The 19643-nt window shown below is 48.1% G+C and overlaps 1 protein-coding gene and 1 long non-coding RNA gene across 6 annotated transcripts in view; one reads left to right on the forward strand and one right to left on the reverse strand.

Moving 5' to 3' along the window:
- The first annotated feature begins 253 nt into the window (after nt 1-253).
- LOC149524590 (uncharacterized) lies at nt 254-18470 on the forward strand. 2 transcript variants are annotated; one of them, XR_016349543.1, is made up of 3 exons: nt 254-640; nt 5510-5582; nt 16805-18470. It is a non-coding gene; the product is annotated as an uncharacterized LOC149524590 (long non-coding RNA). The 2 variants fall into 2 exon arrangements; XR_016349542.1 differs by lacking the exon at nt 16805-18470 and having other exon boundaries at nt 5510-6956.
- Nucleotides 6806-19643, reverse strand: part of MFHAS1 (multifunctional ROCO family signaling regulator 1) — a 47450-nt gene continuing 34612 nt past the window's right edge. For 3 of the 4 annotated variants that reach the window (XM_075929193.2, XM_006112298.5, XM_075929191.2), the window contains 2 exons: nt 14859-15310; nt 6806-9439 (listed from right to left, as the gene is read on the reverse strand). In XM_075929193.2, coding sequence (XP_075785308.2) covers nt 15246-15310 — 65 coding nt within the window. In that variant the 3' untranslated portion in view covers nt 6806-9439; nt 14859-15245. The remainder of the gene's footprint in view (nt 9440-14858; nt 15311-19643) is intronic. The other variant, XM_075929195.2, reaches the window with a different exon arrangement.

The following is a 19643-nucleotide window of genomic DNA, read 5'->3' on the forward strand; positions in this document are numbered from 1 at the left end:
ACGTCACGACGCAATCCCGCCTCTTCCGGTGGGCCGGCGGGAGGCAACACGGTGGCAGGTGAGTGCCCGTCAGGGGTGCCCTGCGCACCGTCCCCCACACGCGCGGCTCGGGCTGCCCACCCCCTGCGGAACAAGGGCGTTCGAGGCTCCCTCCCGAGCTAGGCCAGAGACCGGGCCGCAGCGGCGGCGACTTCCGGCCAAGCGCTGTGTTTTGCTTCCGGCGGGGCCTGGCGAGGTCAGGAGCAGCCGCTCGGCTGCGCGGCGTGTTCCTGCGCCTGCGCACAGAACGCACCTTTCGGAGCCGCTGTGACGTCAGAACGGCCAAGCGGCGTCAGAGCAGCTCGCCTGCCCAGCCTGGCTACCAGCCTGCATGGAGCGAGCTAGAACCCTGCGCCACATCCTCTGGCGAGGAGTTCCACAGGTCGACGGCGCTGGGTGGAGAAGACCTTCCTTTGCTTTGTTTTAACCCTGCTGCCTATTCCTGGCATTTGGTGACCCCTACTTCTTACATTGTGGGAATAAGGAACTAACTTTTTTCCACACCGGTCATGATTTTATAGTCACACCTGCCAGTACACACGGGAGGGGAATGAAGGGCCTCCACCCCCATTACCTAGTCTGACATTGGCCCAAAGAAATGGTAAGAACTGGTGTCTTATTCTTACGCTTTAATGTGATACAGCATCATTGTGCCTATGCTGAGGCCAGGGGCTCTGGCAATATAGCTAATCCATCTTGCTGCGCAGCTACAGCTAGGTAGGTGGAAGAACTCTTCCACCGACCTAGTGCTGTCTACGCCAGCAAGTAGGTCAATGTAACACTGCTGCTCAGACATAGGCAACAAAAGCCTTGTTTTGTTCTCTGGCTTGTGGAATAAGCTGGTGCCTCCATTCAGTTCCTGCTGGATGGGCTTCCCTAGGCCAAAATCCCCACCACAGAAAGCACTCACAGGGACTGCTCAGCTAGGACGTGAAGTAGTGACTTAAGCTGGGCCCTACCTCCCATAGGTGGTAGCTTCACATTAGATTGAAGTGAATCGACACATTACCTGGGCTGTGCTTATTCTGTGAATGGATAGGACTTTGTGTCTACAGGCTCTTAATGGGGGGAACATTTTTTGGGGCAGGGGCTGCTGACCCACAGAAAAATTAGTTGGGGGCCAAATACAATTGAGAAACCAAAACCAAACGCTCCCTGATGTGTCTCGTGACTGAGAAGGAAAAAGATGCTCCTCACATTCCCCTCATTCATAAGAGCCTAGGGGATCCCAGACTGGAAGAATTTGTGGGCTCCAGCCCTGTGGTGGGGCAGTAGGGGGGCTGGAGTGCCAGTGCAGGCTTCCCAATGCGGGGGGGGAGCCCTGAGCCCCAAGGGCCAGATCCAGGCAAGCCAGGGGCTGTATCCAGCCCCTAGGCTTGAGATTCCCCACCCCTGCTCTTAATCAAGCACCTGGAAGGAAAACATACAAAATGCTTTGGGTAACTCAAATAGCAGGTGACCCATAACATATTTTCAGAGAAATTAAAATTGCTGTACCACCATTGCCGTGGAAATATTTGACTCAAATCCAAGTGGAGATAGCAGAAAGCTTGTTTATCAGAGCCTGGGGGCAGGGAGAGGGAATTCGGCTGCAGGTCCATTACAGCATACCAGCAGTGGCCAGGTTTACTCAGCCTCTTATTCCAGTTGCATGGAGAGCAAAGGAGGCAAAAGTAGCCACTAATTCTGGGCTGCAAGAATGTTGCATCTGTCCATTTTCCCCCCAGAGATCTCATCCTGAAAGTCCTATATGAGAGTCGGATGTCCAGCCCTCTTCCATGTCACTCATCATTCTTTAACCACAAAGGAAAGGCTGCTCCTAAATGAAATCCCTGGAGAGAGGAATTCTCACGATACATAGAAAGACCCATAAAGCATCCTTGCCCATCCCTATTCCTGCACCAAGTGCTCCTCAGGTCCCCACCGTAGACAGGCTGTGAGTGGCAGTGTCCCATTTCTGGAGATATCTAACTTGCTCTTAACTAAGTTTATCAGGAATGGTCCTGCCATGAGGGAGGGGACTGGATTCAATGACCTCTCGAGGTCCCTTCCGGTCCTGGTATTCTATGATTCTGGGCCACATGCCCTGATCTCTCCTGCATTGAACAAGCATCATCTACTACACTGCCTCATTGGGCTCCAGGCCGCTGCCACCCTCTACTCCCCAGCGAGCCACAGCCCCACACCTTGCTTTTTGTCATGCAGGCTCAGCAGAACACTGCTCAGGGATGTTGTGTCTGGCGCCTCCTTCCTGATGCAGCTCCCCTCATCACTAGGGTGGCTTCAGCATGCATCCGTCATCCTCACTGCCTGCCAAAAAATGGGGTGAGAATGCGCAGAGCCCAGCCCTTCTTGTGGTGCAAGACAAGGTTGAGTGCCAGCCTAAGGCCACAGAGACACTGCCAGAGCTGAGTGCACAATATGCCAAAATAGGCACCTGCTGCTTGTGCCAAGAACTATAGGGCTGCGTCTAGACTGGCATGATTTTGCGGAAATACTTTTAACAGAAAAGTTTTTCTGTTAAAAGCATTTCCGCAAAAGAGCATCTAGATTGGCACAGATGCTTTTGCGCAAAAGCATCCATGGCCCGTCTAGACATGATTTTGCACAAGAAAGCCCTGATTGCCATTTTCACCATCGGGGCTTTTTTGTGCAAAACAGTTCTTCTCTGTCTACACTGGCCCTCTTGTGCAAGTATTCTTGCGCAAGAGGGCTCCTCCCCCCCCCCCGAGCGGGAGTGTGAAAATATTTGCGCAAGAAGCACTGATTTTGTAAATTACAGAGTCAGTGCTCTTGCGCAAATTCAAGTGGCCAGTGTAGACAGCTGGCAAGTTTTTGCGCAAAATCTTGCCAGTCTAGATGCAGCCTAGGTGTCCAGCTAAGCGTCAGGGAAGGACATTTCCATGGGGTTTCTAGCCAGCTCTCACTCTGCTTCCTCATAGCACAGTGACTCCATATGCCACGAGACCTAGACTCTTGTAATGGCTTTGTCAACTTTGCCACTTTGTTACCAGGTTTAGTGACTTTTTGAGAGAGTCACTTAGTTTGTTTCAGCGGAAACAGTGAGGAGTCCTGTGACACCTTAAGGACTAATACATTTATTTGGGCATAAGCTTTCCTGGGCTGGAGCAAATCAGTTGCATCTGACGAAGTGGGCGGCAGCCCACGAAAGCCTGTGCCCAAATACATGGTAGTCTTTAAGGTGCTACAGGACTTCTGGCTGTTTTTATAGTGACTTTCTGGTTTGCTTAGCAAGGAAATAAGTATCAAAGGCTATGTTTACACTGCAGGGACAAGTTGGAGAAAGATATGCAAATTGTGAACCACAATTTGTGTATCTTTTTCCGATTTTCTTCCGAAAGAGGCTTTTCCGACATTTGGCCTACTGTCGGGAAAAAACCCTCTTTCGGAACATCCCTTCTTCCTCATAGAATGAGATTTACAGGGATGCCGAAAAACTGTGTCTGCTTTTCCAAAACAATTTTCTGAAAAGTAGACACATTCCTTGGACACGGAAGAGCTTTTCCGGAATACCTCCAGTATCCCGGAAAAGCTCTGCTGTGTAGACATAGCCAAAGAGACCAGTGACAAATTAGTGACTTTAGCTGCTGACTACAGTAGCAGAGACAGAAGTTGCCAATTTGTATAGTCTCTCAAAATCCTTCCCAAGCAGCACAATAGTGTTAATAAAATCTGTGCTCTTACTACAAGTCACAGTCATTCCGTCTGACTTGGGCATGTCCTTGGAAGGAAGCACATTCCAGGGTTTGAACTGAGAGGCTATGACTGGGACAGGATTTGATTCCAGCTGCTGGTGGCAGAATGAATGAATGTAACTGGGGCTCAGCTTCAATTCTTTGATGGCAGGGTGGTGGTGAAAAGCCATATCTAATGGTGAGGAAAAGCTGGAAGAGGGAGGCTACAGCAGCTCCTCAGTTAAAAAGTTATGATCTTCTGCTTAGTAACAAGTAGTATCCCAAAATAGCTATTCCATGTCTTTTAAACAAGCCCATTATTTTGAAATAGCTTTCAAATAACAGGCTCACTATTCTGATGTCTCTGTAAATCTCATTCCATGAGGATTAAGGGACATGTTGGAATAGTGCTCTATTGTGAAATTTGGCACCAAATTTCAAAATAAGCTGTTTTTAAAAATGCACTCGAAAGAAGCTACGCAATTTGCATAGCTCATTTCTTGCTACAGGTGCAGTGTAGACATGCCCTTCGTGACCATGGCAGGTGCCACTCCCTGGGTGAGGGTGATTCAGGAAAATCCACGTGTCAACATTGGGCCTTTGAAACCTTAACTAATGGAAATCCCTCTCCAAGGGGCAGGAAGCTGGCTTGTCTAGCTGGGCGATTCCTTGGAACTTTGCTGAACTTGCCCGTCACTAGCTTCTGTGCTCAACCTGCCCGGCAGCCAGAAACCTCTTTCCAGCCCCTTACCAACTGAGATATGCCAACAGAGCTGGTCAGGGATAACAAAATAAACTCAACTGCCAAGATGCTTCAGCCAGAGAGGGAGTTTCCTGCATTGCTGCTGCTTTCTGGGCAGCACCTGGGAGTGTCCTCTTGCCCAGAGACAAGCTTATAGGTTACACCTTGACATCCCTGTCTGAGACAGTAGGGGGAGGGGAATGTGGGTATATTAACGGGATGGGACTCCGGCATAGTGCTAGTGCCTTCTCCACACTAAGCGCTCCCATTGAGCCCCACTAGGTGGCGCCCAGAGCAGGCACACAAGACCAGGTTGGTGGTAGGTGCAGATACAACAGCTCAGCTGTGGAGCCTGCCTAGTGGGTTTACAGAGGGGCATTCAGGGAAATGAGGCGAGGGGCTAGGGTAGGAAGCAGGGGGTAGGAGTGGAGGGGGTTCCCCTGAAAATGTGACAAGGACTTTTCTGAAGGCACTGATCCATGAAAGTACTTAAATGTGAAATCCAAGCACTGGAGTGGTTCCATTGATTTCAATGGACAATCAGATGCTTCTAACTGAACATATTCTTAAAGGGGTGCTGTACCGAGGCCGTAGTATTGGAGTAGATTTAGAGTAAGCACTTGAAAGTCATACTATTAAACTTTGTAATGTGAATGGCAGAAGGGCCAGCTGTGAAGCTTCAGTCCAAATTCAAGTTCCTAAATTTCAAATCCAAACCCAAGCCATTTGGCAAGATGTTTGGGATTTGGAGTTGTGAACTGGCCCTCTTAAAAATAAACTTGAGCTGTCAAGTTGAACTCTGGATATAGAGCTGATCTTCCTCATGTTTTGTTTAGTTTAGATTCTATGTTCTACTTTTGGGTCCATCTCTTGTTAGAAATTAACTGTAAAGAGGAAATGGAATTTCAGCTCAGATGTGACTTGAATGTCACTGGTAACTGGGCTGGATATAGGATATTAAAACAGATTTCTATGCTCCATTTTCCAAAAATTGTTTCATGCCACTATTCTCCTACCATGAATTTTTTTCCAGGCTTGCTAATGATGCAACAGATACCAGAAGAGTTAGCTGACAGAAGAGATCTTCACAGCCACTAGAAGATTTAGTAAGACATTTTCTGATATTTGTTATGCCGAAGAGAGCCAAGGTCACGTTATAAACTCAGAAGAAAAAGATGATTCAAATGGAGGATAAAAATAATAAGATTAAATTAGAAGAGATTCTTGATGTAATTATTGGGTGCTGCTATTATTACAGGAGCTCTCAAAGATACATTGGCATTGGAAAAGATTCAGGAAAGGGTAACAAATTATTAGGGGTTTGGAATGGGTCTCCTATAAACAGATTAAAAAAAACGGGACTTTTCATTTTAGAAAAGGGGAAACTAAGGGGGGAATATGGTAGAGATCTATAAAATCATGACTGGTATGGAAAAAGTGAATAAGGAAAAGTCATTTACTTGTTCCCATAACATAAGAACTAGGGGTCACCAAGTGAAATTAATAGGCAGCAGGTTTAAAACAAACAAAAGGAAGTTTTTCTTCACTCAGGGCACGGGCCACCTCTGGAACTTGTTGCCAGAAGAGGCTGTGAAGACCAGGATTTCAACAGGCTTCAAGAAAACTAGATGAATTCATGGAGGTCAAGTCCATCAATGGCTATTAGCTAGGATAGGCAGGAATGACGTCCCTAGCCTCTGTCAGAGGCTGGGAATGGGGGACGAGAGGGATTGCTTGAAGAGTAATTCCCTGTTCTGTTCACTCCTGCTGGGGCATTGGGCACACTGCAGACAAGATACTGGGCTAGATGGACCTTTGGTCTGACCCAGCCTGGCCATTCTCATATCAAAGGACTGGATTATAAATATCTCTGTACTCACAATCAGTGGCTCTCAATCTTTCCAAACCACTGAATCCTTTCAAAGAGTCAGATTTCTGCCCTGGGAAGCAGAACTTAGACTTCAGAATGTCTCTTAGCTTTGTGGAGGCCTCTGCTTGCCACCCCCTAATGCCAGCCCAGCACTTGCAGCTCCCTCTCTATCCCACCGCACACCGACCCCCTGGAGAAACACCATCAACAAAAAGAGGTGGAGTTTATATGTTCTCTGGTATTTAGACACAGGACCAGTGACTATGGGATCTCTGAAGGGTCACACACAGCGTGTCAGAACAAGGGTTTACAGTTTGTTATAGGAATCTGCCTGAATTTGTATTTTACCACCATAGTTAGTACTTAGCCTCTGGCTCCACCATCAAATCCCAATTGTGCAGAAATAAAAAAAATATAACTAGCCTCTGGGACTTCAAAGCCAGAAATAGATTTTTGGGAAAAAGTGGTGGAAATTCTGAGCCAAGTTAAATGAATGAGAAGAGATGCCTTGTTTCAAGTTAAGATCAGATTTATTTTCAATTGTTTTGGCGAAGATATTGTGTAACTTTCTGCCCCGTTGTGGAGATTAATGAATAAACTGTACCTGCAGCATCCGCTTTACATCCGTACCAGCTGATGTCCTTGCATGACAGCAAGTCACAAGGACAGGCCCAACATAAGCAGGTGAAGTTTTTCTGAGGGAAACCATTTGGGCAGTGTCTGACACACACCTGGGAAATGGCTCTTCTACCACACAAGGCACAAGCAGAAGACAGAACAGGCTCAAAGGGCAGTTTTTGGAATGGGAGGATCTGCCTGGTCAGAATTGTTGCTCTTGTGCTTACTGGCGTAGAAGTTTGGCCTTTCCTGAAGTGTCTGACAGTTCTGCCAATTATGCTGCCTCAACTAGATCCAGTCTGGAGTCTAAATAGCTCAGTTCCTGGGTGTCTGGTTCTGGAGCTGCCAGTCATGAGAAAGGAAGAAGATTCCTGCACGAAGGATGACTATTCCTGCCCAGTGAAGAAGCATTTCCAACTGTTTCTTCAGCCAGTCTCACACATTTCCTGCACTCCATCATCACAGTGCCGATCATACCTGGGCACAGGTTTTTCTGGCAGTTTTAGGAAACACCACAAAGAATAGTTCACCCTGGTGTAAACCCCCCATTGATCAGAAGCACTACAGCAGGGACTAAACATCCTCATGTCCTCAGAAGAGCTGAACACAGAGACCTGCCTTTACTTGCAAAGTTTACACAGTTACCAAAAATCCTTACAGGGAGATTGCCCAAGGGAACCATCTGACTCATGGTGCACAAACCCTGAACTGCCTTCACAGACTGGAGTGCATGCACACCTGGTTAACCCCAATCAATATTTAAGAATTCAGCTGTATTCAGATTTAAAAATGAATCTGAAAAGCATTTAGCAAAGACTGAACCTGGAGAGAAGGATGCATGTTGAAAAGGGACTAGTCAGCCCAACTCTGGCTTTAGGCTAAGCAGGCAGCAAAAACTGGAGCCAAACTCCCTTCTAGTAAGAACTCCAAAGATGTCAGTGCAGTAACAACAGGAATGTATGTGGTGCAGCAACAATCCAGTACTGCAAAAATACTCCAGATTCCTCAGTATACAAAACGTAAGGTAATACCCACTGACAGAGGTCCCAACTTTCTGAGCCCTCATTGAGTATGTACATGTAGGTATTGCTTTTAAATGCAATACAAGATTCTGCTTATTGCCCCTTATCCCCAAGAAAAATGGTGTTGTCTAACTCCCATTGTTGGCCCAACGTTAAAGTGATTTATTGGTTTACTCTTCTGCATCCTTCTGAACTGTGCTATTTCTGTAAAACACAGATCAGCCAGCAAGCTAGAGCCTGGAAGCAGATCAGTGAGCACAATATTGTGCTCTGGTTGAAAATATCAGCTGTTTCAAATTTATTCTCCTATTTAAAAGGAGTTGAATTCCCCACTAATTGAGGTAAATTCTTCTCCAATACAGCCAGTGCGCTCTACTTCCTCATAACATATTCTCAAAGATCATGTCCTGCCCTGCTGCCAAGGGCCCATAGTACAGGCCACCACAGTGGTTTAAAAACTATGCTTGATTGCAAGAGTTCATTAATTCTCAAGCATAGGAAAGCAGCCAGGGGCGAGTGCATGCAGGCTGACATGGTACATTTCCCTAGCACTCCCTAGCATCAACTCCTACAGCACGGAGTCAGCGAGACAAATCTCACCGGTGCTGCGCCTGTCCTTAGCCTCACATTATTCCCAGGGAATGCTAGCTCCCCTGCTCTTTGCCATTGCACAGTGCTGAAGCAAGGCACACAGAGGCAAGGGGATTTCCAAACTAGCATCTTCTGGCTGCCACCGCTTTGTTCTGCCACAGGCCGGGGCACTTCTGATTTTCTTGGAAGTGAAGAGAGAAAGACGATTAACACCAGGCAGTGTACCCTCCCCATGTGGAGTGCAGCACATCCCCAGAAGCAGCCTCCCTGGTGAGCTGTTTGACAGTGACAGCATGGAGTGTACTCAGCGAGCAAATATAGTCACAAGAACCTAAGAGCTATTTGGTAGGGCTCCCAAGTGGAATATTGCACCCAGTGGTAACTAACACTAAAAGCTTTAAACTGTGTAGAAAATTAAATGGTTTTGCATAATACAAAAATAAAGATACACCACATTGTTCTATGCTAGTTAGTGAACAGCAGTGAATTTCAGTTGAGTGATCCCTCATCTGCATGAAACAGATCCAAACCAGAGCGCTGTAAATACTGCCATCAATCCCGTAATTATGGCTATTTGAGTGAAGCAAACAGAATCCCTGAGAAACCATTCACACCATTCGTTTGTCAAGCAGCTCTTTCTTGGAGGATGATCGTGATTCTGAGGTTCAGCTGTAAAACATTTACTCTTTTCTTCTTTAGCAAGCCATGTCATTTATTCCTTGAAAACATCTTAACTCTTCTTAGCTGTGTCCACAGATCATGCCAAGTTACTGGGAAACAGTCCTCCAGCTGGGAAAGAGATTCCAGTCTGGGGTTTTCTTTTCCTCATAACATCACAGCAACAAATCACCAGGTTCTTCCTCTGGGGAAAATCAAAATAGAAACATACATCAGTGGCAGGGAACAGAACATAAGAATGGCCAAACTGAGACAAACCAAAGATCCCTAGGAGACACCACTAGTTACCCCCTACCTCTCTCTAGTCTGAAAACTGGCCATGTATAGCTACCCTTTGTTTCCTATTTTTTAGCCAATTACTAATCCATGAGAGGACCTTCCCTCTTATGCCACGGCAGCTAAATGGCTTAAGAGCCTTTAGTGAAGGAGCTTGTGAATGGTTTTCTAAAAAAAGCTAAGTACACTGTATCAACTGAATCCCCCTTGTCCATGTGTGTGTTGACTCCAATTCGAGTAGACTGGCGAGTAATCAGTTCCCTTTACAAAAGCCATGTTGACTCTCCCCCAACAAAATATGTGCATCTATGTATCTGGCAAGACTGTTCTTTACTATCATTTCAACCAGTTTCCCCAGGACTAAAGTTAGGCTTACTGGCCTACAATTACGAGAAAGACCTGTGGAACCCATTTAAAAAAATTAGCCATCTTCCATTCATTTGCTACACAGGCTGATTTAAATGATAGGTTACAGAATGGTTCCTGTAAGGAAGCAAAGAGAAGCTGCATCAGTACTCGCAGCGCAGGTACCTCCATTCGGGCACCTGGATCAGCCGGGGAATAATCCAGATGCATTGCGGGGATGAGGGCAGCTCTCTGTGCAGTGGCTTCTCCCTCTCACTTCCTGGTCCCATCGCTTTTTAGTCATGCGGGGGAGAAGTCACTACACAGGGCGTTTCTCCCCACTTGCCCAGCTCCCATGCATCAAACACAGCCTTGCATTTGGGGTCCCCACTCCACTCCTCCTGCACTCCCTACCCAGCCTCCCAAACTCCTGCCATGCTGAGGAGACATCCCAGGACATGATGTAATGTAAAATATACTGTGTGAAACATGCCTCCCATTCTCCCACCACCTCTGATTTAAAGAAAGCACTGTATCATCACAATCATCGGGAGCCCCTACACTTAGACCTCTCCACACCCAGAACCCCTGCACTCAAACCCTCACATCCCCCTGAATTGGGAGCCTCCCGCACCTGGAACCTCACCTCACTGCATCCTGACCCCCACCAACCAAGCTTCACTCCTCCAACATTCAGACTCCTCACGGAGTTCCCCACACCCAGACCCCTTCCCCATGAGGTAAAACCACCTTCACCTACACTCCCCTGCAGAGTCCTATTCCCCCTGCAACCAGAACCATCCAATGAGCCCCTGTGCATCCAGATTCTCTGTACTTCAGGGACTTGTATGCCAAAATAATTCTGCAAATATTTGTCAAAATAGCACAGAAACTCAACATTTTTAACTTTCAAAACACTTGTCAAAAGAGAACTGAGACTAGTGTGACTACACTGTGTGATTTTGATAAATAAAATATGCAGAGTTTTTAAATTATTGCATGCAGAATGTTTAACTTCTTGGCACAGAATTCCCTTGGAAGTAGCTGAGTGCAGTGTGCCAAGGTCTCTCCTAGAAAAACATGAACAGCAGGAATTTCAGAAGACTGGAACAGGGCATATAGTGCCCATCTATAAAAAGGGAAATAAGGACAACCTAGGAAGCTACAGTGCAGTTAGCTTAACTTTTGTACCACAAAGGTAATGGGGCAAATAATTAAGGAGCCAATCTGCACACTTCTAGAATAAGATAAGTTCATGAATTTGTAAAGAACAAATCATATCAGACCAACCTGAGAGCTTTCTTTGGCAGGATAACAAGCTTTATGGGTAAAAGGGAAGTGGCAGATGTGGTGTATCTAAACTTTGGTAAAGCAGTTGATACAATCTCCCATGACCACCCTCATTAATAAACTAGGGCAACTACAACCTAGATGGTAGGTACATAGCTGGCTGGCTGACCAGTCTCAGAGTCATTACCAATGGTTCACAGTCACTGTTGGAAGAGTCCAGGTATGGAGGGACTCCCGCAGGGACCAGTTCTGTTCAGAATATTCATCAGTGATTTAGATAATGGCACAGAGAGCACATCTGTAAAGTGTGCAGTTGATACCACACAGGGCTTTGGAGGACAGGACTAGCATTCAAAATGATCTGGACGAACTGGAAAAATGCTATCAGTCTCACACATACAGAATGGGAAGTGACTGTCTAGGAAGGAGTCTGGCAGAAAGGGATTTAGGGCTCAGTGAACCACAAGCTAAATATGAGTCAATGGGGTGACACTGTTGCAAAAAAGCAAACATGATTCTGGGCTTCATTAACAGGAGTGTTGTGCGCAAGACATGAGAAGTCATTCTTCCGCTCTGCTCTGTGCTGATTAGGCTTCAGCTGGAGTGTTGTGTCCAATTCTGAGCACTACATTTGAGGAAAAATGTGAAGAAATTGGAGAGGTCCAGAGAAGAGCAATGAAAATGATGAAAGATCTAGAAAACATGACCTGTGAGGGAAGACTGAAAGAGTTGAGTTTGTTTAGTTTGGAAAAGAAAAGCTTGAGGGGAGACATAACAGCTTTCAAGTATCTAAAAGGGTGTTCCAAGGAGGAGGGAGATAAATTATTCTCCTTAACCTCTGAGGATAAGACAAAAAGCCTAGGGCTTAAATTGCAGCAATGGAGATTTAGGTTGGACATTAGGGAAAACTTCCTGTCAGGGTTGTTAAGCACTGGACTAAATCTCAGATTGTGGGTTCTAGATCAGTGGATCTCAGATTGTGGGTTGGGACCCCAAAGTGGATCATGACCCTTTTTAATGGGGTTATCAGGGCTGGCTTAGCCTTGCTGAGGTCTGGGGGTAAAGCCCGAGCCCCACCATGAGGCCAAAGCTGAAGTTCAAGGGCTTCACCCTGGGCATTGGGGCTCAGGTTATAGGCTCCTTATTTGAGGCTGAACCCTTGGCTTTGGCCCCTCCTGGCTGGGTACGTGGGGCTCAGGTTTTGGACCCCAGCCTGTGGTCATATAGTAATTTTTGTTGTCAGACGAGGATTTACGTTTGAGACTGCTGCTCTAGATCAACTCCTCTGGCTGCTGAAAGGGGGAAGGCTCTCAGTCTCTCTTGTCCCTCCCAGGGACCTGACTGCTGACAGTGCAGGCGAGGGGTCCACTCTCACTCTGCTCTGTCTGTCTTTGAGGCTACTCACAGCTTTGCTAAGCGCAGAGCAAGGCTGCCCCCATTCTCAGTGATGTTACAGTTCTTCACAACTTCAGAAGCCCAAGTAGCAGTGCCAGTGCCATCTGCCGGCCGCCGCAGGAAAGGACACAGGACACTGCTGCGGGTTTCCCTTGGGAACTGCAGGGGTAGAGCTCTCTCGCGCAATCAAGCCCTTTTGGTCTGCAGACGATGAAGGCACTTGGTGAAGAGAGCTCTAGGTTCCTGCAAGCCATGAGCTCATCTGGGGCTGAATGCTCTTCTGGCCACCAACATGACTGCATGTGTGAATGCGCGGCCGCAGCTAGTCAGTCGGACACTCCCGCCAGAGCCAGTTCCAAAGGTATCTGAGAACAGGGAGTGCAGGCTTTTCTAGCCCAGCCATTTGCCGAGCAGGGACACAGTATTGGCAGTGCCTTTCCCTGCAAACCTCGAGGGAGCTCCTGTTTCTAGCCAGGCAATAATTCTGTCAAGATTTCAACAACCAGGTGTAATGGGGTGCACTCTCCTCTTGCATGTGCCTGAACTCTTCTGTGGTGGCTCTTTGGTGGCCCAGCCAGGGACTTGGTAGCTAGCAGCTGTCTGCAATGTCCCATTAAATAACTAGGTGTCATCTGAACAGGAAGGATAAGGCGAACATCCTTATGATCTGCATCATGATGAACTTAGGAGAGGATTCAAACAGCAGCGCTGGCTGAGATTTAAAGCGCTTCACTTCAAGGTTTACAGACTAGTCCCCTTGCAGGCACCACAGAAAACAGGCAGGGTGAGAGCAGTGTGCAGATTTGTGAGAGACACACAGCAACAGCACGTCAGGGACTTAACACATAGCTGATTGGATTGCTGCAGTTGACTTGCTCCTAAAGCCAACCTGCTACAGACCAAGCATCATGTGTAACTACAACTTAGCACATGCCAGCCCAGATCTGACTAGCCTCTTATTCCCCCTCACCCTTCGATAGGTGAAATCCCTTAGAAAGTGAATTAGGTTCACGTACATTTACAACCACATGGTTAAAACCGTCTGGGACAGTAATTTTGGTACAGGTTGGACCTCCCAGGTCCAGCATCCTCGGGACCTAATTGGTTCCAGACGAGGGGAGGTCAATGCTGGCCCCCTGGACTAGCCATTGCCGCCACCAGCCCTGCTGGGGCTGTCATCCCTGTCAGGACTGCTGCCTCCAGCTGGACTCCCAGGCCTTGCACTGCCATCCCGGCAGGGCTGCCAGCCCCGGCCAGACTCCAGCCCCAGAAGCAAGGATGTTAGCAAGTAGTCAACTGGAGTATCCACTCCTTGCTTCCTCCCTGCCTCTTAAAAGCCAACCCCCTCCCCCCCCGTTGTTTCTTTGCGATGCCGCCTGTCCCCCCTGCCTCCTGCTGCCACCAAGCAGCTCCTGTCTGGGCCACCACGAACAGGGGCCGCTGAACTCGGCGCGAGTAGAGACCAATCAGTCCCGGGCCTGGGACACCGCGCCTCTGCATTTTAAAATGCAGGAAGAGCCCGGCTGCTCTTACCCCATTTAACATGCAGAGCCGCAGTGCAGGTGGCTCCTGGTGCCAGCACGAGCTGGGACTTCTCAATCCCAGCTCAAGCCGGCCCCTGGACCTACCCGTGCTGCGGCTCTGAGAGCGGCCCTTCTCGACTAATCGTGTGGCTGAGATAAATGTTATCGACCACACCATTAGCCAGATCACTGCAATTTAACATCCTTACCCACAGGGCTGCCACCACCTTCCCACCCTGTGGCTGCCATCCCCAGCGAGGCTCCCGTCTGCACTGCTGCTGGCCCCGGCCAGGTTGCCACCGGCTCCACTGAGGCTGCCATCCCCACCCAGCTGGGCTCCTGGCCCTGGCACCACTGCCTCAGCAGAGCTTCCAACCACAAGCCCTCCTGTGCCCTGGGCCTAGCCACTAGGGCTCTCAGGCTCAGGAACATCTGTGGTCAGACCAGAGAGTCCGTTTTCAGAGGTTCAACCTGTATGGGAATGTCTCTATGACAAGCTGCCACAGCTCATCCCCTCCACCAAATACGGGAGGAACATGTGCGCCATACAGGGGCAGATGAGAGTTTTGCAAGGCCCCGGGCAGCATACTTCCGTGGGGCCCCCGCCCCGTTCGCCCTGCCGTATATCCGCCCCTGGCGCCATACATTGCTATGGTGAAGAAGGGAGCCAGATCCCACATGCCTGCTCTATGGGTCTGCTTTTAACGTGATAGGATTGCGATATGCATGCGGCCAGCCTCCCCTGAAAAACATGACTGATGCAACCTCACTCACCTGCATGGGAACAACTCCAGGAAGCTCTACAACAGCAAATCTCAACTGAATTTTCCTCAGTTACATCTGAATGAGACGGTACCGAGAACATTTTTACATTCATCAATAAGTCCAAATGGATCCACAACAGGTAATCAAAGGGTCCACAGAATTTCAGTCCCAGTGCTTCATCTCCAGCCATTAGTCCTGCCACCTGATTACTGCACGACTATGGTTTCACATCACATCTGTTCACTCGGGACCTCCAGGTACACTTAAGTTCTCAAGGGTATTTCAGGAGACACACAAACAGCTGCGTTCCCACCTCAGCAGTTCAGAGTTCTGAAGCCAGCTATCGCTGTAAAGGCAGGACAAAAACCCAAGACAGACAGTTGTGCTACAGATCCTTCAGCCACTCCATGGTTTCTGTGCTGCCCGATATAAAACCTTTAGCACTAGCATTTGCCATTCATCTGGAGGAGAGAAGAACAAAGAAACAATCACATAGCAGCAGTCCTTTATAGTGTTTATCATGGACAGATTAATACACATTGTTTTCTTCCAGTTGCCAAATACAGTGGGTACTCAGTCTAAATAAAATGTCCCTTTTTCAGACACTGCTTCTTTTGTCATGGATTTGCTGACAAATGAGCTATCACAACTTTTATGAGATGGGAACACTTGTGTTAGGTGCTGTGTAGGGCAGAATGAACTAGCGTTCGTGGGATAAGCCTTACAGTGTTTGTGTTCCTTCTCAAACTGAGGTAGCTGTAGCTCAGGAGACCCTAAGCTAGTTTAAACACAGCTAGCCCATTGCAGGGAGACACTGGCAAACGGTGTTCGGAAATAGCATCAGATAGCAAACATGACTTGTGAGGCCCTAAAAGCAGGAAAGAAGAGTAAGGATGCTGCCAAAGAAGAAAGCTGGACATGTACATGTGTACACTTTTTTCTGCTACCATTATAAAGTACACCCCTCTTCACAAGGGGGAACAGCTGGGACATGAATCTCTCTCTGAGGAAATTCATGTCACCGAAAAAGTTTGTGAACTCTGCCACAGCAATAGCTTGCATCCAGAGAAGTGAAGGTGCCATTTTAAAACCTTGCCCTTTCTATCAAGTGATAAAAACAACAAGTGGTCTGGTAGCACTTTACAGACTAACAAAAGTGCTACCAGGCCATTTGTTGTCTTTTTCTGTACAGACTAACTCGGCTACCCCCTAAAGTTACCAAGTGATAGGCAGTCAGAAGAACAAAAATAAAGGTTATTTCCTGTAACCAGAAGTTCTTTGAGAGGTTTGGTCCCTCTCTGTATTCCACAGGTGGGCAGGCACATGCCCCCGGTGCCTGTTCAGCCATTGAACAGTCAGTGTCAGTCGGCCTGCATACAAGCAGTAGATCTCCCCTTGGCTCCCACATGAGGATACAAGAGGCAGTGAGGGTTGATTCCCCCTCAGTTCCTCTTCATACCAATCTAACCAGCTGTGAAGCAGAGAGGAGGGAGGGTGGGTCATGGACCACACATCTCAGAGAACTTCCTCTTGCAGTCTGCAAACTTCACCTCTTTCAGGAGAGTCGCTCCCTACGTGTGTTTCACATGCAGGGGAATGGCAAGCAGGGCTCAAACTGGAGGTGGGTGCAAGGAAGCCAACAGCAAAGATACTTGCACTGCTGCAGATGCCCGGACTAGTGCACAGTGCCATGCAAACGTGTGTCTGGAGCTCCAGGGCCTGCTCTGCATATGCCCTGCATTGAGAGTTCTGGCAGGGATACCACCATGGCGGCCTGTGCTCTCATGGAGGGGTGCTATGATGCCTCTGGCAGGTGGGGCATGAACTAGCCTATTGCACTCAATGCAGCCAGAAACCCACTTAGAAATCTTTTGAGAAGATACAGCTTGAACTTGGGATCTCAGCTACTGCAAGAGTATTTTTGGTGACTCTCTCATGGGTTTGGTTCTTTCCAGGTAAAAAGCCAGTGACTGCCGGACGTCAAAGGAGTGAAGTCTCTTCTCTTCAGAAGCATGGGGTTTGACCAGAGAGACAGGTAAGTGAACCTGCTGGTGAGGACAATGAAATTCAGACTGGCCTGAGAAGACATTCAGGATGAAGACACAGGGCTGTCTTGTCCTTCTAAAAGACTGTAACCCACAATGCCACTCTCCTGCGTGGTGGGATAGGAAGTGAGAGAAGGGGGCTCCCACTCATACCTTTTCTGGGTTTGACTATCAGACAAAGGAGATGGTCCGGGTGGGAAAAGTTGGATTTAATGTGGCTGCTGCTGAGCGAGTAGACTGAGATGAGCCAGGTCTGTAGATAACATACATGATGTCTGGCAAAGTGTGTCACATTCATACATGCCACTATATGGCATAGCGGCAATAGCCAAATTCCCATTGTGGATTTGGTCTGCAGGAAATCAAAGAAATCAGGTTGCACATCTGCAAGGAGAAAGGCTCTCGCAGAGAGTCCCAACTCTGCCCCACCAAAGTTTCTTGTTCTCATGAGGGATAAAACAGATTTCTCTTAGTTCATGCCAAACCCTCAGTCCTGCAAGAAGCTGAATGAAGAACTGACGAACTGACCTGACTTTCAACAGAAAAGATTCTAACAGGAGTCAGACATCCAGATAGAGAAAAACTGGATAGCCCTGACATCTCATCTGTGCTGCTACCACGGGGGAACATTCATAAACATTCTGGGTGCTAACACTAGTTCAGTGGAGAAGATTCAGAATCAGAAGTGCTCCTGTTCCAGTAAACTGTGTGAACCTCCCTGTGGGAAAGGTAAATGTCTGTATGAAAATATGCATCCATAATGAGGGCTGCAAATCATATTGCCTCCATGACATTAATGCTAATATAACCATCCGAAATTTTCACTTTCAAAGGAAGATGTTGAAGATCCAGAATAGGTCTCCACTCTGTTTTTTGGGGAACTAAGAAATATGGCCCCTCTTCCTTGATATGGAGGCAGGACGTGTTCCATTGACCTTAGATGTAATAGGGATTCCACTTCCTGTTGAAGAGAAGGGAAGGGGAGGAACTCTAGAGTGTATCCCTGATGGATAATCGCCACGACTCAGCTAGCTACCATGATTAACTCCCAGTTAAAGGAGTAAGGTGCCCCCCAAAGGTAAAGGAAAAAAGGGTAGGTGACATCAGATATGGGTCTCGACTAAGATGTCAGAAGTAGTTCCTAGCAATGGGCTAGGAATGGGTCATGGTTGAGGTGGTGCTTAAAAGCAGTGCCTGGTGTCTTCTGTTGCTTGCATGAAAGCATGAGGAGGAGGAGGTGGTTTTGCTTTATCTTTCTGCCTATGCTCCTTCCTTCTCCAGGCTTGTGGGCAGATCTCCAAGGAGCAGAAGGTAGACAGATTATTCATTAAAGGACTAAGGGAGCCATCAACTCTCTCACTGAAGAGGTTCAGGTTTTAAAGGGAAGATCTAGGATGGTATTCTGCGCTTCCCTGGGAAATCCCAGCAGACTGCAACCAAGAATCCCTCCTCACAACAGTACCAAGGCCAAGCTTGTTGATGCTTTATCCACTGCATCAACTGCAGTCTGAAGAGCCATTTTTCCCTGCTCTAGAACTGGGCTCTGTCACCAGGTGCAAGTTTGTCCTGAAATGCTGCCAGCCTAGAGTAGTTGTTGCCATTCTACTTGGTGATGCAGAATTGCAAGCTCACAAAGGACAAGACCTTTGTCCCTACGGGGTCCTATCGCTAGGAGCCTCTCTCTGATAGGACAGTCCATAGGTACTGTGACCTAGTCCTTTCTGTAGCAGCCTGTACCACCAGAGAGTCTGAAGCAGGCTGAGAACACAAACAATTGGCTCTTTCCTGGGATGAAAAAGCACCTTTTGGCACTGAGAGGTGTGGAGGCGCAGGATGCTGGAATGTGCCAATCCTGCTGGTTCCAATATGGTCTCATTAACTGGGAGGCCCAGTCTCTTTGGGCCCTGAAGCTGCAGAATGTTCAACACTGGATGGGTCTCTGACTTCATCCAGCTGGGTCTAGGTCTCATTAGCCATTTTTCGCACAAGTCACGGTATTACCGAGGCTGGTTAGTAAGTATGGAGAAGAGGAAAAGATTCTTGTTGGTACCTTGGTTCCGGTTCGACATCCTCCTCCTCATCTACCAGTGAATTTGGTTGCAGGCAAGAAGAGTGGAAAGCTTCCTGGGTGGGTCCCGGGCATCTACCATCCAGGATCCTACAGTCCCCAATAAGGCCCAAAAGAGGGCCAACCATTTGAATAGGAACCCTGGGCATGGAAAACAGCCAGTCCTTACGAAAGCGACTACAAAAGTGGCAACAGTAAATCTTGGGTCACCTATTTGGGTTTGGCTCTCTTGGGAGCTGCGGGGGGGGGGGGGGGGGGGGGAGGGGGGGGAGAGAGGAGCCAGCTCATCAGGTTCATTCAAATCTGAAAATTGCTTCTGTTAGAATGGTAGAACTCTCAGCCCCAGACCAGTTCTGCCCAATGGCTGCAAGACGACTCCAAAAACACCAAGCAGCATCATGTTCTGGTGCGGTGACCCACCCGCCTCAGGAGGGCTGGGCCAGAGAAGAGGCGAGACCCCAGGTACAGGAGAAAGAAACCCGCAGGTGCCACGTAGGTCTGCAAGTCACTGCCTGATGCATGGGAGGGTCCAGAGTCAGCATGGACAGTACCAGTACGTCCCGGGGTGTGGTGAGTCCTTTGGCCAGGTAAGTTGTACCAAAGGGTCTGGGCCCACAACTATGGGCAGGATCAGCAGATGTAGCTGTATGCTTGTGGCAGAATCCACAGGCGGATTCTTCT

Source organism: Pelodiscus sinensis, chromosome 4, assembly GCF_052426305.1.
Source record: "Pelodiscus sinensis isolate ZL-2025 chromosome 4, ASM5242630v1, whole genome shotgun sequence".
NCBI classification, from domain to species: domain Eukaryota; kingdom Metazoa; phylum Chordata; order Testudines; family Trionychidae; genus Pelodiscus; species Pelodiscus sinensis.